The sequence below is a fragment of the Cervus elaphus genome, chromosome 16, assembly GCF_910594005.1.
Source record: "Cervus elaphus chromosome 16, mCerEla1.1, whole genome shotgun sequence".
Classification (NCBI taxonomy): Eukaryota; Metazoa; Chordata; class Mammalia; order Artiodactyla; family Cervidae; genus Cervus; species Cervus elaphus.
Genome location: NC_057830.1, coordinates 15,439,236 through 15,465,610, shown reverse-complemented (window position 1 = coordinate 15,465,610; position 26,375 = coordinate 15,439,236). Strand labels below are relative to the sequence as shown.

Sequence of the window (26,375 nt, the reverse complement as noted above, 5' to 3'; positions counted from 1 at the left end):
TAGGTAGAGAGAGTGTGCTTTAAGGCATATCTTTGTATCTCTATTCTTATAGACGATATCAAGATGTTATTTCGGTAATCCATAAAACTTAATGTGACAGACTCTCCTTGAATGGAAGAGATCCCTAACTGGTTAGTCTTAAGGAGAATGTAAAGATATGTAGAGCTGTAAGTCAAGGAAGTGATGTGGTTAGATTAGCATTTAAAAATCTTTTAGTCCAGATGTTCAGCTGCAGTAGAGGCTTCCTCAAGGTGAGTTACAGTGAAAACTCAATTGAATAAGTGCTTTGTGTTCAGACCCTCCTTGAAGGTTGTCTAAGTTTACATTGTCCAATACAGTAGCCCTGAGCTATTCTGAGCATTTGAAATGTGCCTGGTCTGAATGGAGATGTTGCTGTAAGTCTCAAATAGACTAAATTTTTGAGACTTAATGGAAAAAAAATGTAAAATATCTCATGAATGTGTTTTTGTTATATGTTGAAATAATACTTTTGGATATATTAGGCTAAATAGACTATATTACTGAAACTAATGACACCTGTTCCTGGCTGCCAAAAAATTTAAAATTTCTATATCCGTGCCTTGCATTTCTTTCTTTCTGACAGTGCTAGTCTAGGTAATTTCCTTGCTATCTTGGAAAATACATGAAAATGCCATTATCATATGTTGATGGAAGTATTATAGCTTGATGGAGTATCTCTGAGTACCATCCAGGTAAGTGTTCCACCCTAAAGACTGTTGCTTCTTAAAGTTCTTGGGTGATAGTCTACACCTTCATTGGCACTGTTCTTTTTAAAAATGCAATTAAAAAATACAATTTTTCATCAACCATTGAAGAACTAACTCTTCTTGACAGTGTTGAATAAAAATAAACTTGGACCACATCTTGATAGTTACTCCAGCTGGGTCAGAAAGTGTTGACCAGGTGGTTAGATCAGCCCTCGGAGCGTTAGCTTTTGTCATCTCTTCCTTCTCAGTACTGTGTAGGTTTGACCACCTCCTCACCTCCAGTACATCTTCCTGGCCAGTCCTGCTTTGTCTCATCCCTGGACCATCTCAGAAGCTGTCTTAGCAGCGTGTGTCTCACCATCCTCTCTTCCTCCCCTCCTCCCTCCCCCAGAAGTCCTTCCTAGTGCTGCCAAAATAATCTTGAGAGGATGTAGCTTTCATTATATCACATTCCCCTGATTAAGGATAGTAAGAGTTCCCTGATGCTCTCTCACTGAAGGGAGGGAGGGAGGAAGAGGTCTGACATTTGAGACTCCATCGATATTATCTTATTTCATCCCTGTGAGATGGATATTTTTAGTCCCATTATACAGGCGAGGAAGCAGTTGACTATCTTGCCTGAGGTCAGGTGGTAGGCGATAAAGCTAGATCCCAACTTCTAGGGTGAGATCCTTTTATCTCTCTTTGCTCATACCTGGGTGAGTTCTACTGACCCAGCTGGCTGCTTAGCTTTCAAGAACATTCATTATCAAACCCATGGACCCACTGTGTCCTTTGGTTTCCCAGCTGTTCTCATCATCTTTGTACTTGGAAACTGTACCGTAACAGTCCACGCTTCATTATCAAGTGTTTAGAATTCTTTATTCTCTAATTTCTTTTCTGTTTGTCTTGTCCCAACTATATTTTAACTTCCATGAGGAGCATGGCTTACACCTACCTTTTGTCTCCCCATATACCACCTTTTGTACACCCCCTACCCATGTTTCTTTCTTTTTTTTCCCCCAGGTCTAGAACCATACTAGCTATCTAGTAGGCACTCAAGTGTTCAATAAATGCTTGGTGTTGGCACATGGTCGCTGGTCAATAAATGTGTTTTGGACTCAGTTGAAAATGATTTTTCTTTTAAATGAGGGCAGAGAGCTCCAGGTCAACGATTCCCTTTTCACCCGCCTAGATGTGTGATGTAATGGTCTTGGCAATGAGAAGATACTTCGAAGCCAGACTTTACCTCCTTGAGTCTCAGATTTCTCACCTTATCTCAGTTGTGGGATGAAGTGGTCATGACTGGTGTCCCATGTGTCTCCAGGGGGCTAATGGATTATGTTGCCTCTAGTATTTCCTGGAGGGATATTTAAGATGTACCTGTTTTGCGGTATAAGGTAAAGGGTGCAGTCCCTGGTGAACAGTCTTTATCTTTCTTGGGCCTCATGGAACAAAACTGAACATTAGATGGAACGGTTTGTTAACTGGGTTCGCTGATTGACTGATTAAAGTTTGTGTCCCAGCTGAACCTTACTTTCTCAAGTAGTTTGGGATGCACCTGCTCCGGTGTGAAGTTCCTGTAGAGAGCTAGCAAAGCATTGCCATTGGGCCTGTTTGCTAATAGGCAGTTAGTGTTCTGTGGTCAGTCTTGGCTCTGCTGCTTTTGTTAACGTGCCCACATTATTATGTGGACACATATTAAGTATTTACACACCAAAGTGATCACACACCCACATGTTCCCTAATATGTGGGCTGACTTGTTGGACCTGGGGATTTTTTTTTTTTTAAAGGGGGACCGTTTTGCTTGTTTATTTCTCTGAAAACACTCAAACTTTTAAAAATCATCTGCAGCTTGTAAAACCGACATACTAATAACAAATATACAAACATTCTAGAAGCTGGAATTCAGGGAAAGTGAAAGTCCTTTTTAACTCCACTCCCAGAGAAAACTTCAGGGTGGAGTGTTTGGGGAATATATTTTCTCATTGTTTTCCTGTGTTTATATACTAACATCATTGTTATTACTGTCATTATTTAACTAGCAGGAGACAATGCGTTATGTTGTGCAGCTAATTTTTTCACTGATTTATACCTGTGAAAATTCCTTAGAATTTTCCCCTAAGAATTCCTTAAGGAGAAGCACAGGCTTTGTAATGCAGGCCAAGGAGCTGGATGCCTGGGGTACTTAGCTTTGGAGACAAGAGAGCTTTGCCTAGCTGTACTGAACTTTGACCATCAGTGACCTCATTTCTGTTTAATATGTGGGTCTTCAAAGCCATTTTTTTTTTTCTTTTCAGAAATTCCATAGAAATAAACTGTTTGGAGACCAGTTCGTTCTTTTCAGTCCTGACATTTCCCATCCCTCTGATACATCAGCTTCCTGGGATACAGCAGTGTTTTATAAGTGAAAATGGTATTTTGTAAGGACACTCTTCTTTGTCTAAAATTTCATTGCCAGAGGCAGGGACAGTTTAAGGAATGTAATGCGCACAAGGATGTGAAGGGAGGAGGATGAAGGTAGAAACATATCATTAAGTTTAAAAATTTCCAAATCAGCCAGGAAGTCTTAAGACAAGGACAGCATTAAGATTAGGAAGGAGATGACTTAAACTTGAGAATCCAGAGGGAAACCAGCAGAAGGGTCCTGCTGATTTCCTGGTAGAACACGCCCCTAATTCCTGTCCATGGAGGACTGAGGCTAAAGCCCATCTCTCATTCTGATGCTCAGCTCATGCATTAACATTCCCCCTGCCCCTGCCAGACACATGCCGTTCTTCAGTCCAGCCTGATTCCTTATTTTTCTAGCTACTGAGACACTTGCCGCCACATTTTGTACAAAAAGGATGCATGTTATAATCCAAGTTTACATTTTGTGCATGGGGTTTTCTAACCTTGAAAACTATATTAAAGTGTTGGGGTGTTATTTAGTCACTAAGTCATGTCCAGTTCTTTTGCGACCCCATGGACTGTAGCCTGCCAGGCTCCTCTGTCCATGGAATTCTCCAGGCAAAAACACTGGAGTGGGTTGCCACTTCCTTTTCCAGGGGATCTTTCCAACCCAGGGTTCAAACCCATGTCTTCTGTGTTGATAGGCAGATTCTTTACCACTGAGCCACCAGGGAAGCCTATTAGAGTGTGTCTTATAATAAATTTGTTTTTAGCGGGAGGAAGAAGAGTACATGGGTTCCAGAAACTGGCACGGGCTGAGGTTGAACCAAACAGTCCCGGCTGCCAAGGAATTTACACTGCAGTGTGAGGAGATAGGCAAGTAGGCAGACAGTGCTGTGTGGGAAATGCTTGGGAGGGTTAGGAACACCTAGGAGGGGTCTCAGCTCAGCCCTGCAGTGCTGGACGGGGCTCTCTGGAGAGAGTGGTTCTCACTGGGGATGATTTCCCCCAAGTGTCTCCAGTGAGACCAGCAGAAACACTTTGGTTGTCAGTACTGGGGGTGAGTGGGGCAAGGGAGGGAGATGCTACTGGAATCTATTGGGTGCAGACCAGGGGTGATGCCAGGCATCCTTCAGTGCCCAGGACAGCCCTCCAACAACAAAACCTGGCCCCCGATGTCAGTGATGCTGAGGTTGAGAGACCCTGGTCCCAAGTGAGACTGAAAGATGAATGCAGTTCTGGGGGAGACAGTTCTTCTGTATCCAGGGAAAAGAGTTATTTTAAAGGAGAAAGCGGGTTATGGTGGAGAATGGTGCAGAAGTCGTGGTTAAGTTACATAAGGAGTAGAAGTATTCTTTCATTGGTCCAAAGAAGGTCATTCCTGACCATGGTGCGTTTGTTTCTGCAGAATGGTAGTTACAAATGCCAGATGGAGTGGACCGAGGGAGAAGTAAGGAGCATGAAAGCAGCTTGTCAGTGAAAAGGGGGAATTCTTGGTAATTATGGCAATTATAGTTACATCTTCCTATATGCCAGCTACTATGCAAAATGCTTTGCAGTCATTATCCAGATTAGTCCCTATGAAATGTGGATTTCTGTGTGTGGCTGAGGAAATAAAGGTTTGGAGAATTTATATATTTGTCAAGAATTCATATAGCTCATAAGGCATAGAGTTGAGATTCAACTCTAGGTGGTTTTGACTGTACTTGTATTGTTTTCCCAGGGGAGAATATAGGTCAGAGGGATGTGGGGTGAGTGTGTGAGTGTGTTTGTGTGTGTTTTGAGGAGGGGTGAGTTCCTCCTGGATAGGAGAGTTTAAGATGGGAATGACTTAGCTGTAGTCAGAGAGAAATTGAAATTGCAGACCAGGTGGGCTCCCAGGTGAGGCAGGAAAGGGCTGATCAGAGCCCAGGTCTTAGAAAGGGGTGGAACCTGCCTTCCACTGGGGCAAGAGAGGAGGGAGAGGATAGGCACCCATGGACGAGAGAAAGGGAAACAGAGACAGAAACTGGAAACCTCTTCCACTTCTCAGACTGCAGACTATGGGTAAGTTTGAAACCATGAATTTGTAGGGATACCACTGCAGAGTAGGGAGACAACAGTGATTAAGACAGATCCAAGGCTGGGATTCTTCTAGATGGTTATGAGGGAGAGACGTTGGTTTGGGCCTCTTAATGTGATTTCAGGAGGTCATTCTCATAGTTTGCCACCCACTTGCTTAAAATTCCTTTAAGGAGGAGATAGAGTATAGCATCAATACATGGGTGGAGCAACCTGTTGGTTCAGACTTGATTATATGCAGATATAATTGATGAAAAATTATCTTCCTGACCTTAAGGCTGGAGTTCCTGAAATTACTGCATAGGGATCATCTGAGATTATTGACTTAAAGAGTCATTAAAGAGTCAAATTGGGTAGAAAATGGAATGCCAGGGTTGGCAGAAGAGTCAATATTCTTGGTGAACTGAGGTACAAACCACTGATAACTAACAATACCTTGCCAGCTCACTCTTGTGCTTGACATTTCATGGTGGGTTTTAAAATGTTAAAGTAATAATGTCTTGTTGAAAAAAAAAGTTAAATTATTAAGTAGAAAGTGTTGTTCACCTGGGCCCACACTCAGGTGAATTATCTGGTAAATATTAGAGGCTTTCTTTCATCTTTTCCAATTGTTATGTCTATTTTCTTGTACAAGTGCATTGGCTAGGATTTCCACAATGCTAAGTAATAGTGATGATCCTTGTCTGATTTTTATATTTGAATTTTTATAATGTATTATTATTAAGCATGCTGCTGAGTTTTATGTATATATATATATATATATACACACACATTAAAGTGTTTATATATATCTTATTAAAACATTTTAATGATAAATAGTTCTGGATTTTCATCAAATGCTGTCCAGTCTTTCTATGCTGATGAAGTCATTTTTTTCTTCTTTGACTTCCTAATATGGTGGAATATAGATTTTCTTTTTTGGCTGTGCGTGGCTTCTGGATCTTATTTCCCCAACCAGGGGTTGAACTGGGCCCTCAGCAGTGACAGTCCTAACTACTGGAACCACCAGAGTTCCCTAGATTTTTTTGTACCGAAATACTGCCTTCCTGCAGTGAACCCCACTTGATCATGGAGTGTTATTCCTCTAATGTGCACCTGGATTTTATTGTGAATTTTTGCCCTGATGTTTATAAGTGCATTGGTCTACTTTTATTATTTTTATATTGCTGTTTATTGTTTTGGCAGTGAGCTTTGATATTTATGCTACACTGCAGTGTGTTTGGAAATAAATTGGTGACACTCTTATGCTTTAGACTTTGGACCAGTTTAAAAATCATTTGATATACTGAATTTTTGAAAACCGTTCTCTGATTGGGTTTCTTTTCTTGGATTAATTTTGGTAGTGTATGTGTTTCTAAACAATCCTCTCCAACACTTAGGTTTACAAATATTATTATGAGTTGTACATAGTAATTTTTAAACCATATTTTATTTTCGTTTACATTCATGGATGTTTTCTGCTTATTATTAATTTTTATATTTGTGTTTTGCCTTCCCTTCTCTTATTAGGCTAGATAGTGGTTTTTATTTAATTTTGCACAGAATTGCATTTTAAAAAAATAAGTGATTACTGTCAGTTTTATTGTTTTTTTTTTGACTCCTGATTTTTTATCTTTATCTTAATTAAATTCTTTCTTGCTCTTTTTCTTGAGTTAGATGTTTAATTCATTTAGTCTTATTTCTTGACTTACGAGAAGTATTATTATTTCTTCATAATTTTCATAGAGCTATGAAATTTCCTCCAAGTACAGCTTTTCTAAATTCCACATTTTACATAATAAGATTTTTAAAGTCACATTCTGTAGTTGAGTTTTTGTTTCTGGTTATCCTGATTGTTTAAAAGAATGTTAAAGATTTTTTTTCCAAGTGTTTGGAATTTCTAGTTTTCATTTTTCCCCAGGTGTTGCTGCAGTGTAAAAAGAAATGATAGACTACTTTTTTTCTATTTGTAATTTATTATCTCTTAATTGTGGCATTATAGACACTTGTAAGCCTCCATGGACATTTGAAAACCTTTGTAAATGTGTCATACTTGCTTGAAATGAAGATGTGCTTCCTGTTTACACGATACAAAATTTGAAATGTATCTCAATTCAATTTTATTAATTCTGTTAATTCTATCCTTAGTTTTCTTTCTCCATTTAACATAATAAGAACTTACATCTGTTTCTTCTTGTATCACTTTTTTTCTTTCTCCAGTTGGTGCTGTTGGAGGCATAAATATTCATGATCAATCTTCATTGTGAGGTTTTTTACATAATTTTTTACACTATTAAATATTCATGTTTGGGTTTTTTTTTTTTTTGGCCACGCCATGTGGCATGTTGGATCTTAGTTCCCTGACCAGGGATGGAACTTGTACCCCCTACAGTGAAAGGGTGAAGTCCTAACCATGGGACTGCCAGGGAATTCCCTAAATGTTCACTTTTGAACTTTGAAAAGTAGAATTTATTTTCCTGTTGTTATTTTCTCTTTCTACTTTTACAAAAATTTGAAGCTAAGCTTATAGGCTTTTTTTATCTTAAACATGATTTAATTTGAATCATGATTTAATTTTAATTGATTTAAATTTAATTTAAACTTGATTCATATTTATCAATATCCCTACTTTTCTTTTCTTGATATATCAGTATCCCTACTTTTCTTTTCTTGATATACTTGAACCATAATTTTAAAGCATTTGTGTCATTTTGCTGTATGTGTGTCTCTTGTAGACAAAATACATTTGGAGTTTGCTTTTGAATCTAGTCTTGGAATATCTTCCATAGTAGCTGTCCAGTTCACATTTATGGTTTATCTTCTATACTTGATTCTAATTAATTTTTTGCACGTACTTGTGTATTTCTATGCACTTTCCTTTGTTCTGTTTTTTACTCCACGGGCTGTGTTTTCTTTGATCAAAAAGAAATTAAAAGCTATGTAGTCAGTGTTTATTTTTATTGTTAATTAAAATTTTAACTTTAATAGCTCTGTTTATAAACTCTAGAAAGAATACTATCACATATATATATCCTTCTGTGAGACTTGAGAATATTCTCCCACTTCTGTTTATCTTCTAATGCCACTTCACCCCTACATCTTTATTTTTGTTGTTATGCTTGAGGATTCCCAATTCTATATAATTTTATTGTTATTATTATATGGAATAATTTATTGTTATTATAATTGTTCCCCTGAAGGGATTGTGGTTTTGTTTTGTAATTATTATAAATGGATCAGTCTTTGTTCTAAATGTAAGTGGATTCAGTGTTCACATCCTTTCCTTACCTCTAAATTCCCCATTCTTGAGATCTTGATTTTGAACTTTCCGTTGGATATATTACATCATTGAATAGACTCTGAAGAAAACTCACTAAGTGCTGCATTTTCTTACCATGTTGATTGGAAAATGTGGTTTTTTTTTTTTAATTATTATTACTTTTATACATGGTTGCAAATTCAGCTGGGAAATGATTCTCTGATCATTCATTCTCTTTCTTTGTAGACATCCACTCACTTCTTTCCATCATTGAAAGTTACTGGGAAGAACTCTGTGACTGTCTTGACTTTTCTCCCTGCAATGGACTAAAAATCTTGACTTTATGGAAATCAGTGTTTATCCTAGAAAACTGTAACTTTACCAGAATGTCTCCATTTTGATGATTCTCTGTTATTTTCTTTGGAGCATCAGATATTCCTTTATTTCAAGGAAGTTAGCTTCCATCATGGATTTGAGCATTTTTTGTTTTGCTGTCTACTTCGAGAATACCTTTTATCTGTATGTTGGATCTCTGTTTTCAAGCCCTCTTATCTGTCATCTTCTCTGTTTGCTTTCATCTACTTGTCCTTTTCCTCTGCATTTTGTGCAGTGTTTTGAAGACTGTTTTCCATATCATCAACTCTGTTTTTGGTTTGTGGATCTTGCCTCTTATTACTTTAATGTATTTATTGGTTCTGCAGTGATATTATTTTTGTTGTCAGTTTCTTTCTTCAACTGCCAGCTTCTCTTTTATCTCATTCTGATGTTTTATCACCTTATCTTTGATATCTTCTTTTATATTATCTGTTGTTTTATATAATATTCTTCTGTGCCCTGTTCTTTTAAAATAGATTGTTCATTGGTCTTTTCCCTGCCGTGTTTCTTTCACTTTTCTTGACCTCTGTTCATTTTCCCCTAACTTATCTTTAATTAGGATATACTTCTGAGAACTTTCTTTTGCCTTGCAAGTAAGGAGGGTAATACCTTAAATTTCCTCCTTAAGTCCTGCTTAATTCTGCTTTCACAACCTGAATCTGGGTGTTGATGGATTGTCTTTCTTCTGTAGCCTTCAGCAATCTACAAAGGTCCTGGTTAGATGCGCTGGTACGACACAGTTGATGAACTCTGTGATTCAGTTTTAAATACTGCTTTTGAGTTGAGGACCCCATAGATCTACTGGTTTGGGGTGGGCAGTTTTTTTTTTTTTTTCTTTGTTTATATTTTCCTCTTTCTTCTCCTTTACTTGAGTCTTTGTTCGTAGTTTGAGACATTTAGCCACCATTTTTTTTCTGAAGTCCCTTGGTCAGCTGAAAGCACAAACCCTTCTTTTGAGGGATTTCCAAACACATTTATGTTTTCAAATGTTGATTCTCACAACGGATTTAACTCAGAACTGCAGCTTTAGTGTGATAATCAAATAACCACTCCAAGTTTGAAAGTGTTTTCTAATAAGATTTTGTTTACTAACAAAGCTTCCTGTCATGGAAGAGTCTAGGGTCCTCAGGATTTACCCAACTCTTTGTATTTTTTGGATGAAACACTCCAATTCTTTCCTTTGTGGATTGCCACATTCCACTTTAGAAATATCAAGGACACCGTGTCATGAACGATTTGAAATTATTAAGCGAGATGAATATCAGTATCAGCATTGTCTTGGCCACAGTGTTCATTCTTTCACAGATATTAACTCTGTCTTTTGTGGGTGCGCTCTTACTAACTTCTGATGCTAGATTCTGCAACTTAGTATTTTCCCAGTAATTGCTAAATAAGAAGTGAAATATTTGCAAACATTAGTCCTCTTCTAGGCTCTTTAAAGACTTCATAGCTATTATCATATTCATTCAATCAACAGCCCTTCTAAGTAGGATTCCCAGTGCGAAGAGAAGGAAACTCAGCATTTTAGATGGTGGTCTCAGGGAGTGGAAGGAAGAGTTGAGCTTGATCTTAAAACTGGAGTGAACATCAAAATCACCCTGAGGGCTTGTTAAAAATATAGATTATGGGGCCCTACCCCAGAGTTTCTGATTCAGAGTCTGGAGTGGAACATGAGAAATTCCCTTCTTAATGAATTCTTTGCTGATGATATTGCTGGTCTAGGGACCTCTCTTTGAGAATCATTTACTTAAAAGATGAAAATTACGTGGATCTTCAAAATGTCAGTGCAGGTATTCTATGGGAAGAAAAACATGGACAAACATGGAGATCTCAGCATCTTCCTGATTTCTAAGTCCTTCTTTTCATTATGATAAGGGACCCTTTCCTAAGAGATTTTACAGGAAATATTTGAAAAGTTATAGATGATTTCTGGCCTTTGGGATACATTTAGCTTTTTTAAAAAAGCTAAATAAATAAAAAATTTTAAAAATGTATTTACTTTTGGCTGTTCTGAGTCTTCGTTGCTGCACATGGGCTTTCTCTATTTGCGGCGAATGCGGGCCACTCTCTAGCTGCGGTGCGCGGACTTCTAATTGCAGTGGCTCTAGAGAGCATGGGCTTCTGTTGTTGTGGCTTCTGGGCTTAGTTGTTTAGTGGCATGTGGGATCTTACTGGATCAGAGATCGAATCTGTGTCTCCTGCATTGGCAGGCAGATTCTTTACCATTGAGCCAGCAGGGAAGTCCACATTTAGGTTTTCATAGCCAACAAATGGATAGAGAGATCTATTAGGAATATAGATAAATATATATATACTTAATATATATAGTATAGTAAACATGGTGAAATATTCTAAGTTGTGGTTGGTTCTAGGACATGATACGTAATTTGAAGTGATGGCTTCACCAATATTCTGGAATTACTGGTCTGAGCCACTTACTAGTTGTGCCACAAGGAGAAAGCTTTCCTGCCAGGCGTTTGGAGGACTGACTACTCTTCCCCTTTGTTTAAATGAACTGACCCTGATATTTCCAGATACCCCTAAGACTCATTCAGCCAGCCTCTTCAGCGGCTTTGTTGGCAGAGCACATTTTCCATAAGAAATAAGACGATGTTCCTCATGGGGTAGATTTGGCGGGCATAAAGCTACTACATAACCTTGTTCTGATTCCACGAGGTTGGATTCTGAGGGAAGATAATTCAGTGTTATAGCTCTCGTCCTTCTGTGTATACCTTTGTCAGCAACTTTCAGTCTTCCAAATGTGTTTCCAAAGCAGGGGCACACTGTTTGCATGCCTAAGAAGATCTTTGAACAGTCAAACTGCAGACGATGGATTTTGCACCTTTTCAGTTAAGCTCCTGAGTACAGAATTCAGAGTGGAGGAGACACTGGGGGTTATGCTGGAATCTGCCTCCTCAGTGAAGAAACACTCCTGTTAGTGAGAATATGTGGAGCATGGACTTCAAGTGTGAATAGCTATTAATGAACTGAATAACATTTAGAGAGCATTTTCACTGCTGATTTCCTTTCCCAAATTATGGAATTCAACAGATTTTTTGTCCCCCTGCTCCAGAGAATATGTTCCAGAAACGTTGGGCAGACTAATGTTCCTGAGACCTTCAGTTTCACAGTCTGAAAAATGAAAATATTGGGCCATGTTGGACTAAATGGTCTTTGAGATCTCTCATAATTTATTGTTTCAACATTTTTATGGAAGCCAAGGAGAGAAAACTTTAAAGTGTTAGTCCACTCAGTCATGTCTAGCTCTTTGGGATCCCATGGACTATAGCCCACCAGGCTCCTCTGTTCATGAAATTATCCAGGCAAGAATACTGGAGTGGGTTGCCATTTCCTTCCTCCCAGGGGATCTTCCTGAACCAGGGATCAAACCTGGGTCTCCTGCATTGCAGGCAGATTCTTTACCCTCTGAGCCACCAGGGAAGAGCTTAAGAAAACTCTGCTTCTGTTTAATGTTGTTATATTGTGTTGGCCAAAAACTTCATTTGGATTTTTCTGTTCCCACCTTACAGAAAAATCCTGAATGACTGTTTTGACCAACACGATAGTTCCCTCTACTGAAAAGGTTTATACAGTTTTGAGCTACAGGGGAGAGTCGTTCCTCCGGGTTTCCAGAATCTTTGCAAACAAGAATTGAAAGGTTTCTTTGGTGGAGTGTAGGCAACCAGACAGTCTAGTGAAGGCCCAGGTGATGACTCCAAGTGTCACATCAGTTCAGGGGAGCTGAGCAGTGTTAGAAATGTGTGGTGGAATGGTGTCACCCGAGTATCTTCTCCCTTTCGATCCTTTTTATTTCCTTATTTGGCTGCGCTGGGTCTTCGTTGCTGCATGCGGGCTTTCTCTAGTTGTGGTGAGTGGGCTTCTCGTTGCAGTGGCCTCTCTTGTTGCAGAGCACAGGCTCTAGAGCGTGAGCACATGGGCTTAGCTGCCCTAAGGCATGTGGAATCTTTCCAAACCAGGGATAGAACCTGTGTCCCCTGCATTGGCAGGTGGATTCTTAACCCCTGGACAACCAGGGAAGTCCCTTTCTCCTCGGATAGTGAGGAAAAGTAAGATGGCCACTTCACATATCACGGACAAGTGGGAGCTCAGAATTCTTACTATCTCAGTAGTCAGCCAAGCCCTGTGATGTGGCTTCATGAACTTTATTAGTTGACTAGGGGCAGGATCACATGGTGCTAAGTTTTATTTTGCATTTCTGGTCATGGAACCTTTCTGGAATTGCTTAGGTTCCTAAATGTTTAGTTTCTGTTGGTACCACTGGTTTAATTTTCTCCTGGAATGCAGGCATGCGTACACTCATTCATCCCACGGGTCTTGTCAGGGAGGGCCAGATCTATGCTGGACCCTGAGGATATAAGAACCAGAAGGAACACAGTACTCATCCTTTGAAGAGTGATTTTGATTAGCCTGGGGCCCCATCACTTTGAGAGAAGATATTTTTTTATGTTGGAGAAGAGAAAGTGTGCATGATATTTTTCATAGAAATTTTAGTTGGAGGCCATGTGCTAACTGTAGGACTTGACAATTTTTAATGATGTTAAGCCCTTACCCACAAAGCCCGTAGGGTCATCATCAGTGCAAGGGGCTTATCACTAGAGAAAGATGGACCAGTAACATGCCTTAATGTTGGATTTTTCTTGAAACATTTATGGTAAAATGCCCAAATCAGAAAAATAAAACTAAAAAACTCATGATATCATAGGACAGGAAGGCTGGTAAGATCATCTTGAATCATAGAATAATAGAATCTTTGAGCTTGCTGATCACCTAGTCCAGAGTTTCCTCGGCCAGGACCACATGAAAGGCTTATGAAGCCAGGTGGCTTCTATTCAGAAACTGAAAATACCTCGAGACGTGACAGGGTTTCCAGGCTCCCCATTTTTGTCATTTTGGACCTGATCATTCTTTCTTATGGGGTTTGTCCTGCACATTGTAGGATGTTTAGCAACATCCCTGGCTTTTCCCCGTTAGATGCCAGTAACACCACCTCCTCAACCAATTGTGAGAACCAAAAATGTCTTGAAATATTCCTGGGCTGGAGTCTGTGGGGGCAAGATTGACCCTTCTTGGGACCACTGCTCTATGACAGCATAGGACAGTAGAAGAATCTAACTCTCATGACCAATCTTTTTACGTTCAGTTGGAATCCAGTCATTCATAAGGTCTGATTCATTCATTCAACACATTTGCTGAGTACCCATGGTGTGAATTGTCTCCAGTGCTGAAAATACCCATGTAAATAGACAGGTGTGGGCCTGGTCTCAGGATGCCTCTGTTCTTGAAAAGGGAGACCCCACGGGTGTCATAGCAACAGTGAAGCAACTTACAAGGCGGCATACCATGGTAGAGAGGATGTGAGTACGGTCAGAGCTGTGGATGGGGACTCAGTTTCATGGGAGTAGGGAGAGCAGGCTAGTTAGATGGAGTTGTGAGGAAGCTCCTTGAACGATAGAAACTTTGAGCCCAGAACCACATGAGGAGTCAGTCATATAAAACAGGGCATTTATTTGTCTCTGAGCATAATAAAAAGTGAAGGATGAGTTAAATCAGAAAAAAAATCTTTCGAACTGTGAGAAGAAAATTTTATAAAACCCTCCCATTGTACAAAAAGGTTGACTATCATAATCTAATCTCTTCATTCAGAGAAATAGTCCAGGTAAAGGCTTCCAAAGACTTGTTCAAGGTGAAGGTGGCAGGAGAGGTTGTCACACCTGCTGAGAACAAATTCTTTTACTTGTTGGAGAGGCATTTCTGTATCCTTGTCATTTCTTTTTTTTTTTTTTTTTTTTGAGCAACTGAGTAGTGAATAAGCTGAAAAGTTTGTTGGGCAAAGGGAGATTATCATTAAGGATTTATGGAATGTGGGGCTTGGTCAAGTACCTGAGCCACTTAGTGTTTTCACATGGTGATAAAAAAGAAAATTCTGTTGTGTTGGCAGACAAATGTCTTAACTTTCTGCTTAGAACTTCTTGAGGTGCAGCAAGTAAACTTACTTGCTGAGAGTTGATTGAAGATTGCAAGAGAAAAGAAATTCCATCAGTTCAGTTCAGTTGCTCAGTTGTGTCCGACTCTGCCACCCCATGGACTGCAGCACACCAGGCTTCCCTGTCCATCACCAACTCCTGGAGCCTACTCAAACTCATGTCCATTGAGTTGGTGATGCCATCCAACCATCTCATCCTCTGTTGTCCCCTTCTCCTCCCACCTTCAGTCTTTCCCAGCATCAGGGTATTTTCAAATGAGACAGTTCTTCACATCAGGTGGCCAAAGTATTAGAGTTTCAGGTTCAGCATCAGTCCTTCCAATGAATATTCAGGACTGATTTCCTTTAGGATGGACTGGTTGGATCTCCTTTCAGTTCAAGGCACTCTCGAGTTTTTTGCAACACCACAGTCCAAAAGCATCAATTCTTTGGTGCTCAGCTTTCTTTATAGTCCAACTCTCACATCCATACATGACTACTGGAAAAACCATAGCCTTGAGTAGACGGACCTTTGTTGGTAAAGTAATGTCTCTGCTTTTTAATATACTATCTAGGTTGATCATAGCTTTCCTTCCATGGAGTAAGTGTCTTTTAATTTCATGGCTACAGTCACCATCTGCAGTGATTTTGGAGCCCAAAAATATAAAGTGTCTCACTGTTTCCATTGTTTCCCCATCTATTTAAATCCCTTAGCTATCATTAAAAAAAAAATATTCCTAATTCTTGGGTATCTGCCAATTCCATACATAAACACATAGTGTGTTTTTCCTATTTTCCTGGAATAGGGATGGGAGAACCAGTGGATCTGAATGGGCTAGTTGGTTAGTTTAATAAGAGGGAAGACAACCTTCTAATGACTTCTGATTGAGGTGGAGACCAAGAGGAGAAAAAAAAAGTCACAATCTTCATGACTAGGAGGACTTCAGAGTGTTCACAATTCACGATTCACACAAGCCCAGCCACTGTTTACCTTTCTAGAAAGCAATCTGCTTAGGGCTTTCATTCTGACAGGGTAGTTAGATCAGGAACTATGGTGTGATTATATTTTGTCAAATATAAGAAAGACTGGAAAGGTCATTGCATTGCCTGAGTCAGGGCTTTGTGTACCGCAGATAGAGGCAGACTTGGGGCAATTCTCATTTAAAGGAAGTGACTTCTCTGAATTTTCTGAGCGAACCATGAGCACAAAGCCATGAACAAGTCTTGCAGGGATTAAACTGCGATTTTTGTGGGCTTTTCCTCAAATACAAGAGGTTCTTCCTTCTACTTCCTTGTACTTTCAAAAGCCATAGATCCTTTCGTTTTGTTTTGGTTTTCTCCAAAGGTAATAGGGAGCAAGGTAAGTTGTTCAAGTGGTTTCTGGATTCATTGACTCTGCGTGTGCTCTCCTCTCAGTCCTGTCTGACTCTTTGTGACCCCATGGACTGTAACCCGCCAGACTCCTCTGTCCATGGCATTTTCCCAGCAAGAATACTGGAATGGGTTGCCATTTCCTTCTCCATTTCACTCACTGAAACTGTAGAATTTAGACTTGGTGGAGTTGGCCAGACTTCCTGGGCCAGGCACAGATCTGGCCCTGAAGACAAGCCCAAGGCCTGCGGTCACGGAGACCTTCAAACCCACAGAGGAGCTGCTCAGAACGTGGTTTGGTCTTTCATGTTGTGGAAGATGTCTTTGACTGCGGCTTGTGCTTACTCTGCGTCTTAATCAGTTCTGTAATGAAGACCCAGCAGCGTATCTGCAACTTCCCTTTAATTTTACAATTTTTATAATGAGAGTCCTTGTAGTGTGCAAAATGCCTGTGGAAATGCAGCCAGCATGCTGAAGAGTCTATGAGGGAACACCACGATTCTCTGTCTCCGCCATTGGGGCGAGGTTTGGCTCTAAAGTAGAGAAATCGGGTCTCTCTTGGTCTCCAGGCTCAGAAAAGAATGGCTTCTGAGTTTCCGAGGAACTTCCAGATGGACCCATGACATTTCAGAGAATTCATTCAATCCAGAGAATAGCTTTCTGTCATTTGGAAGAACAAAATGAGCTGGGATCTCATTTGTCATGGTTGCCTTTTGAGAATTTTAGCATGTGGAGGCGTCTTCATTTGTTTTGTTTCTCAAGGAGAATATTGTTGAGACGTTTCTCAGAACAGGATTTATCTGGCGAACTGCAGGTTCCCCTTCACAGACAATGAAGTCTAAAGCTCCTGAGATACCACCCTGCTTCCTCCCTTTCTTTTCTAGTCCCTTCTCTCCTCTTTTATCTCCTTGTTCAAATCACACGCTTCCTTTTTTAAGGACAGGAGGGCTGGCAGGCTGCCTATTGGCCTGTTGGCCTCAATTAGCCTTATATCATTGCAAAGGAATGCATGAATTCTCCAGAAGGTATGTACTATCTCTTTCCGTATTAGACACTCACTACCTGCTTTCATAACAGATCACTCAGAATGGCTTCTTGTTTACATATCTGATACTTTTGGGGGGGGTCACTTGGATTAAATCATCTCATTTGAATAATGATCTCCAAGGTATCTGTTATGAAATATTACTCCAGCATGCTCTGTAAAACTTGAAAACTTGATTCAGGAGAACAAAGCTAAAATAAGAGAGAACCTGAAGACTAGCATCCTTGGTGGGAAGGGGGCTGGGGTTAATAACCTGCAGACTGTCTGCTTCAGACTCTGTGCTGGAGATGCACCAGCCCAACCACATGAAACAGAGGCCATCCATGGGCATTGGCAGCACTCAGGGTCGCCTAGTATTTCTCTGCTGCTATTTAAATTCTGTCTCATCTTGAGGGTTACATATGTGATTGCAAATTAATCCTTTCTCTTCTGAAAATTTGGTTTTGAGGAACAGCTGTGTCTCCCTTCTGAATTCCTTAATTATTTATCCTTCCTGATATGTTAAACCTTTCATTAGTGTGGTGAATTGCCAAGAGTACACAGAACTGCTTAGATCATGTAGCAAGCAGTGTAAACATTGGATAGGACATTTGAAGACACCACATGCTGAGCCAGGATCTATAGTTGTACCAAATGTGGGATTGATGGAGGTAGCTTGTTGAAAGTTCTTTGTTGGTTTATTTTGCTGGCTTATTATTTTTTAAATCACTGTACCATAGGAAGAGCATGTATGTCATTGGTAATTATTCGGAAGTGTTATAACAGAACTCCTGTTAAATTTGGAGGGCACATGCCCATGTCTGAGTTCAATTAAATCAATAGTTATTTTATATATACATATACACATATGTATATATGTATGTGTAGAGAACAAGCACCCTATGATATATGTGTGTGTACATGGGCATGCATGGGCACTGGTGTGTGTGTGTGTGTTTGTGTGTGTGTGTGTGTGTTTGTGTGTGTGTGTGTATACATATTCTATATTTGCATTTGTAAGTATGATTCTATAACTACTGTTCCTTTTCCTGAAAGGAGATTTTACCTCCATTTCTTAGAACAGTCCTGGTTGGAAAGATGCTTTAAATGATTTTTAAATTATTAGCACTTCCACTTGGACTATGACAAGAGTAAATGATAAGTAGTGATACACAACACACCTTGTTGCTGAAAGTAGCAACCCACACACACAAGTGGATTACTGATTTTTTTTCCCCTCACTCTTCAGCTTAAGCATGAAAATTCTTCTTTCTTCCCAAACCACGTTCCTGGGGCTTGAAATGAAAGGTGTTAACCTCCCAAAACATCCCGCAGCTCTTTGACCTCATCATAACAACAGTTTCCGACGTCAAATACATTTGCATTGTAGAACGATCTTTTAAGTTTCTGATTTTTCTGTCTTTACAGCTGAACAGTTCCGAAGTTTATGCATTCCACTACCTGACCTTGGGTGATTGGTTTTTCCATTCATAGGAAAGGAGGAAGTAAAAGCACAGACAACAGGTGCTCACTAAAGCCTTTTCTTAGAGTTATGATTCAGAACTGGGAAGTTCAGTGTCTTATAAATGAAACTGGGTTTCTGGAGTGGACAGAGGAAAGGCATCTTACGGTGTTTCTGGTTCTATTTCTCAAAGGCTTTGAAGCATATAATTAGTTGCTCCTGAATCCCTGTGGCTCTAGTGCTTCATGGTTTTATTTCTGGTCTGCAGTCCTTCAGTCAGGGAACAGTGTAGGTCCAGACAAGGCCTGCACGTTTTCACATGGACACTTCCTGGAGACAGCTGGGATTTTGACTTGAAAATACTCATGCTCCATGCAAGCTTGGAGAACAGTGCTCCCCAGACTGACCCGGGTGCAGGTTGGTGGTGGCAGGATTGTGGAAGCACCCTCCAAGTAAGCCAGGGTGCCTCCCTTCTCCTGTTGGGTCTGGGCAGTGAGTGGGGAGGACACAGGATGAACCCCTGGAATGTAACCTTTCACTTTCACAGGAGGAAAACAGAGGCATAATGGGCCCCTGGGAATTCTAAACACAGAACGTGGTGGGCAGATGGTAGAAATTAAAATTGGTGATTTTTAAAAATTGAAGTATAGTTGATTTACAATGTTGTGTTACTTTCTGATATACAGAAAGTGATTCAGTTATACATACATATATGATATATTCCTTTTCAGATTCTTTTCTGTTAGAGTTTATTATAAGATATTGGACATATTTCCCTGTGCTGTACAGTAGGACCTTGTAATTTCATATATAGTAATCTGCTAATCTCAAACTCCTAATTTATCCTTCCCCCGACTCCCCTTTCCCTTTTGGTAACCATAAGTTTATTTACTATGTCTTTGAGTCAGTTTGTTTTGTAAATAAGTTAACAGTTGCTGTTTTTAAGATTGAGAAAGAGCAGCCAGTGGCCATTCTTTCCATTTCCCTGTTCTCAAGTGTATATTCCCAGCCTTTCACAAGATCTCTGGATTTTCTTTAAAAATGTCTTCAAGAGTTTGTCCAACATGAAAGTTGGGTTTTGGGTTTTCCAACAAAACCCCACCTCTTGAAACACCCAGCCTATAAATGTAAAATGAACAAACCAACCAGTGGTAATCAGTAGTACTGCAGAGTCATGGAAAATTGGAATAGTCTAGAGGTTTCACATTAGGAGGACTAATCACATTAGGTGTTAGCTTATTTGGGAACAAACCCATATTCATCTGCCTGCCAAGGCATCATCATGGATGGTGTTGAGAGTCTAGTCTTCCGATGCCTGTTTGACCTTGAATGGTCTGGAGATACTGCATTGGGAGTAGGAGATGGGGGTTAGGGGGTGCTAGTTTGATTTGTAGATTGATCTCATAATCTTTTGAAATAGCATTTCTTTCTAGTTAGTTCATAAGCTTTCTCTTCTGCTTTTGATTTAGCTGATTTGGTCAGTGGGAAAAAAAATATTGCTAATAATCTCATTATCACAGCAGTATTTTTAAATAAAGTAAGTAGATAGGAGACCAAGGCTGTTAACTTTAAATCATCATTTGGTAGCTATCAGTGTCTGGTTTAGCCTTTTAGGGTTGCTGTTCTTTCTCGGTTGATGAAACAGTCAAATATGCAAGAGCGTATTTCTCATCTTTGTTCCCATCTTTGTTGTTGGTTTCTCAGAGGATTACCATCTGCTGCAAAAACATCCTTGGGTTGATGAATGGGTCATCCTCAGGTCCAGCTTTCTTTGTCTCTCTCCTCCTCCTCTCACTTCTTGCCCATGTGTCTGTCCTCAGTCTCATAAAAACATCAAGTCTCTGAGTCTTTGATTGTTGAGGCCATGCTGGCAATTTCTGTTTTCTTCTTCTGTCAGCGTCTCCAGGAGCAATGTGTGCACAAAGACAAAATGCCTTTCAGAGGAGACTACATCCTCATTTCAGGACATCAAATTGAAGGCCGTTCAGCTGTACCTGATGCTGGTTCTCTCGGCAGCCTGGAGATTAACCTCTTCTAAGGCTCTGCGCTATTTTTGAGGTAGAGTCTGCAACAACATTAAAGCTAGAACCCATTAGGAAATCACTTTCATCATCTCTTCTTTTTCCAAATCAGGGCCTTTTTTTTCCCCTGATCTCCTAACCCTTTAATCTCCTTTGTAGCAGAACAAGAAGGCTGTTGGTTTGCGTTTGCATCCAGTGAAGTCTGAATCCTTGATAACAGCTTTGGAAGACACCAAGATATTAGAGACCCGTGTGGAGAGATGAATTTCATCTTGGGCTGGATGACTTAATGCCAAAGGTGTCCTGCTTTCCTTGGGCAGAACTGTCATTTTTTGGGTGGATATAGTGAGAATGAGGCTCAAACTTTCCAGAAGACACACAGCAGAAAGCCTTCTGTTACATTATTTCTGAAGGCTTGAAGTTTTGAAGGGAAGAGATTTTGTTTTCCTCTCGGCTACACAATGGAGCTTTCAGAGAACCTCTTTTAAAAGGAATAGCTACAGCCTTTGTGTTGAAGGGTGTGCCTGTTGGCAGGGTCTGCTGAGGCAGACAGACTGGCTGGTGATTAACAAAGGTCATTAGACTTTGGAATCCGGCAAGCAGAGTCGGATGGTATGTCTTCTGTGTGTGGAAGGACGACTCCCAAGAAGCCAAGGCATTCTGGAGGTTCCCCCCCCCACCTCCAGCACACCCCCAAAGGCTGCTGGAGAACAGGGTCATGTCCAGGAACGTCCTGCAGTAACCAGGGCTGTGCTGGGATGAACGTACCAGCCCATCAATCATGGGATAAAAGAACCTTCGGGAGATCCTTGGTGAATGACATGTGAGGAGGAGAAAGGTGCTGCTTTTTCGGGAAGGAGTGAAAACAGTTCCTTCTTTGTTGAGAGGAGGAGGGCAGAGGAGGGGCCCAGACTGCTCCTCTCCTGTTTCCTCTGCCTGTCAGCCTGGCAGCATCCATCCCAGAGAAGCCATGTTGTGCTCGGAGGGGAATCTCTGAGCTAAAATGGCCGCTCCTAAAGCTCAGAGGACTAGGGCAGCTTAGTGAGACTTAGAGCTTCAGTGACGCAGGAGCTCCTATCTCTTGAAAGTGTGATAAACACATTCAGCAGAGCTGTGGCTTGTTTGGCTGAGATGAAAGGACTAAGCTGGGGGGATGGGGAGCGCACCCTGGATGATCCGCCTTTTTGCTGTGAAGTGTTCTAAATGCAGGAGTCGTCTGCACTATGGAAAAATTTGTTTTCAGGTCTAATGGGCTGTGCGAAAAGGAGACGTGGGGTGGGGCGTCCGTGTCGGCTGTAATTTGATCCAGAGCTGATAGCAACCTCTTCCACACAATTTGGGTTGGTGCTGAGATAGAAAAAAGCTGGTGTGGCCCGGAACATGGAGGCTGAGTTAGCTGAAAAGAAGTCTAGTGCACAGTTCAGGATTTATTGAAAAAGGAGAAACTGCTGGGTGAAAGGAGAGAAGGTAAATAAGTGCCTCTCGCCCTGCGAGCTCAGGCTGTCCAGAGCTGGACTTGCCAGGAGTTATTTTCACAGGCTATCAGCAGGAGCATTCTTTCAGAGAAAATCCTCCTGTCATAGCTCCTTTCACTACACTGACAGATTCCTCGACTTTATTCCCCCTGCAGGAATAATTGATCTTTTACAATGAAAGTATAGGAAGGTGCTAAATATGATCACAGTAGTGAAAGGTTTGGCTTGTGGCTTTTGTGCTTGGACATCTGGTTCTAGATTACAGTGGCTTCGTAGAGTCTGCCACGAGCTCAGTGAAGTAACTCCGTCATTAGGATAATAACTGGGTATCTCAATTCAGGATATACATGAAGATAGGAAGGGCATGCCTTCTAATACATTTTTAACTTCTTAATGGTGAGTCTCTCCGTTGAGTTTATGGGAAGCTATGTGTATCTTTCAGTCACACAATAAATAGCAGGGCAAAGGTGGCCAGGGCAAGTTTTGCCTGATTTGAAATCAGCTTCCCAGCTTTTTTTGCCCAAGTACGCACTTCACATTCGTAAAGGGGAAAAGTGGAAAAAGAGAAGGTCCTGCATTAGAAGCCCTTCTTCCAAACCACATGTGTTTCTGTTGCCTTAGTGTGAATCGAGGTACCAAGGTGCAACTTGAAACTAGAAACTGGATTGTCATCTAGAGTCGGTTGTTGAGAATCTCATGAGAAATATTTTATGACCTAATTAGATTGGAGAAGCTGTTAGGTTATAATTGGTAGGTAGTAAAAAGCAAATAACCATTTAGCTCATGAAAGAAAAAAAATACACTGTGTAAGAAAGGGAAGGAAGAAGGAGGTGTATCTTAATATCAGTTAAGATAGTAGAAGAATAAAAAGTACAGTAAAAGCTTTTTCCACTGCCACTCTGAGGTTCCACACTGTTTCACCATTTGGTGATAAAACATTGATGTTCTCGTATGAAAACAGCTAATGAAGATTGAAGTTTACTCTTTCTTCTATATGGGCAGTCTCTTTACTTCTGAGAAGATTCCAGTTCAAAAAAAAAAAAAAAAATACGTCTCAGCCAGAATCAAAGTCAGTATTAACTTACCAAGAAATCTGAAATCAGTCAAGACACTCTGAAACTACAAAAACTTTTGAAGTATTAAGGGTTTTCTTGACAAATGGCATTTGAAGATATATCAAGCTAGAAAAAGTTTATCTTTTTTTCCCCTCCTTTCTTTGAAGTTATGATGTCAAGGACACCATTCCTATTATGTCTGATTTCCTTTCTTTGACCACTGTTCCATCTGGCAAAGTCCAGTGAGAGAAATTGGCTGATACTGGAATTCTTCCATTAGTGGACTCGTAGCCCCACCAGCTTGGGGGGTATGCAATGAGTACAGGCCTTAAGACGTTTTATTCTTCCTTCTGCCCCAGGTTCCTAATGTGAGAGAGTAGACCCAGATGATGGAGGTGCTTCAGTGTGATGGCTGTGACTTCAGAGCCCCGTCTTATGAAGATCTCAAGGCGCACATCCAGGATGTCCACACGGCATTTCTGCAGCCGACGGACGTTGCTGAAGACAATGCGAATGAGTCACGATCTGGGTCCATGAATGCCAGTAACCAGACAGAAGTGGAGTTTTCATCTATAAAGGATGAATTTGCGATTGCAGAGGACTTAACAGGTATCTTAACTAGGATCAACTTAACTAAGATCGACACGTCTGGTGTATTTCACTACGCTCATCTATCTTGAGCCTATAGCTGTAGTTCTTTTTGTAAATTTTTTGACAGGAAAGTAGGATTTACTGGTGGGCATGAGTAAGGAGGTGACAGCCCCAAGACTGTAGTGAATGCAGAGCCCACCATTTGTCCAGAGGGCCACGATAAGGGGTGTATTTGACCCCACAGCCATCTGGGATGAGCCGCTTTTCTGCACCATGTTTCCAGATTCATCTGCAGGAAGCTTAGCACATCCCCATTTCCTGGAGGAGCGGCTCTTCTAGTGGCCTGGGAACTTGAACTTGGCCCTGTGGAGGGCCTCAGTCACACACTCCTTGTTCTACAACTTGGTATGGATGGACATTATGACGTGGCCAACGTGAACCCTGGCCACTATGTCCTGGGGCTTTCTAAAGTCACAGCACATACCCTGTCTGGAGCCTAGATTGGGGATGGCATGCCAGTCAGTGTCCCTGGAGGGGACTGTCTTCAAGTTGCTTAGAGCAGCCTGTACAGGTAAAGGCTGTGGACCCTACTGAGGCAGCTGTAGCCATGGTTCTTGACGTGCACAGCTCCTACAGAGCTGCTTGCTCTCTGTGAGCCCTTTTTCTTTTTTATTTGGCTGCACCATGCAACTTGAGGGATCTTGGTTCCCTGACCAGAGAGTGAACCTGGGCCACGGCAAGGAGAGCACAGAGTCCTAACCCCTGGAATTCCCCTTTATGAGCCATTTTTGTGATTTGGGTGTCACGTTTCTCTTGTTGAGTAGCCCAGGTAATAGTCCTTCCAGCTTCCTTATGTCTCTCAGCTTCCTTTCAATTTGGAGCATGAGGTAGTATCTTGGAAAGTTCTGGAATGAATATCGCCATTTATGAAACTTGCACAGCTCTGTGGCACATAGAGATGAGGGGAGTCTTGCGCCTGAAGCCAAGCACTACCTTCCATCCATGAGAGGCAACATGTGTATGTTCATTAACGCTTCGTTAATACTCTTCAGGGCCTCATCTTGAGATGTTAGGCCTTTTGAATGTGATGTTTATTAATGAAGAATAATTGAAAAGCAAACTGGATTTGCATGATTGAGTTTCTTGATTTGCTTTTGCTTCGCTCTTCTCCTCCCACTTACCTTATGCTTTCTCTTTAGGTCAAAATGCAGCCGCCTTGGGGACTGGAGGTTACTATGGCCATAGTCCAGGATATTACAGTCAGCATATTGCCCCTAATCCCAAACCAACAAACAAGTTTTTTCAATGCAAGTTCTGTGTGCGCTACTTCAGGTCAAAAAACCTCCTCATTGAACACACTAGAAAGGTCCACGGAGCTCAAGCTGAAGGGAGTTCAGCCGGACCCCCTGTTCCAGGATCCTTAAATTATAATATCATGATGCATGAGGGATTTGGAAAGGTCTTCTCTTGCCAGTTTTGCACATACAAGTCACCAAGGAGGGCAAGAATAATTAAGCATCAGAAGATGTATCACAAAAACAATTTGAAGGAGACCACTGCTCCCCCCCCTGCCCCTGCTCCAATGCCAGACCCGGTGGTCCCACCCATGTCCCTGCAGGACCCCTGCAAGGAACTGCCAGCGGAGGTCGTGGAGCGCAGCATCTTAGAATCCATGGTCAAGCCGCTGACCAAGTCTCGAGGCAACTTTTGTTGTGAGTGGTGCAGCTATCAGACCCCCCGCCGAGAACGCTGGTGTGACCACATGATGAAGAAGCACCGCAGCATGGTCAAGATCCTGTCCAGTCTCAGGCAGCAGCAAGAAGGGACGAATGTGCCTGAGGCGCAGAACAAGAACGACCTCAGCCCCACTTCTAATTCCACCTATCTGTCCATGAATGCTGCCAGCCGGGAGTTACCCAGCACTAACGTCTCCAACTTCAGGGGCTCCATCGGCAACTCCATCATGAGACCCAATTCTTCTTCCACTTCCAAGTTTTCGCCCATGTCTTACCCTCAGATGAAGCCGAAGTCACCTCACAATTCTGGCCTTGTTAACTTGGCAGAGAGATCCCGTTACGGAATGCCTGAGATGACCAGTTCTTCTGCTGACCTGGAAACTAATAGCATGCTGAATGACTCCAGTTCCGATGAAGAGTTAAATGAAATAGACAGTGAAAATGGCTTAAATGCTATGGATCACCAGACAGCAGGCATGTCTGCAGAGCAGCTGATGGGTTCAGATGGCAACAAATTATTGGAGACCAAGGGGATCCCGTTTAGAAGATTCATGAATAGGTTCCAGTGCCCCTTTTGCCCTTTCCTCACCATGCATCGACGTAGTATTTCCCGTCACATAGAAAACATCCACTTATCTGGAAAGACAGCCGTCTACAAATGTGATGAATGTCCGTTTACTTGCAAGAGCTCGTTAAAACTTGGGGCTCACAAACAGTGTCACACGGGTACCACGTCAGATTGGGATGCTGTGAATTCCCAGAGTGAAGGCATCTCCTCCTCACTGAATGAAGGTGTCATGTCTTACGAGAGCTCAAGCATCAATGGCAGGAAGTCGGGGGTCCTGTTGGATCCCTTGCAGCAGCAACAGCCGCCTCCGCCGCCG

At 41.3% G+C, this 26,375-nt stretch overlaps 1 protein-coding gene across 1 annotated transcript in view; it reads left to right on the top strand.

Moving 5' to 3' along the window:
• The window catches only part of ZNF462 (zinc finger protein 462), a 152,067-nt gene that overhangs the window by 33,047 nt on the left and 92,645 nt on the right, over nt 1-26,375 (top strand). The window contains 2 exon segments of the mRNA XM_043870545.1: nt 23,524-23,773; nt 24,955-26,375. Of these exon segments, the coding sequence (XP_043726480.1) occupies nt 23,551-23,773; nt 24,955-26,375 (1,644 nt within the window). The 5' untranslated portion in view covers nt 23,524-23,550.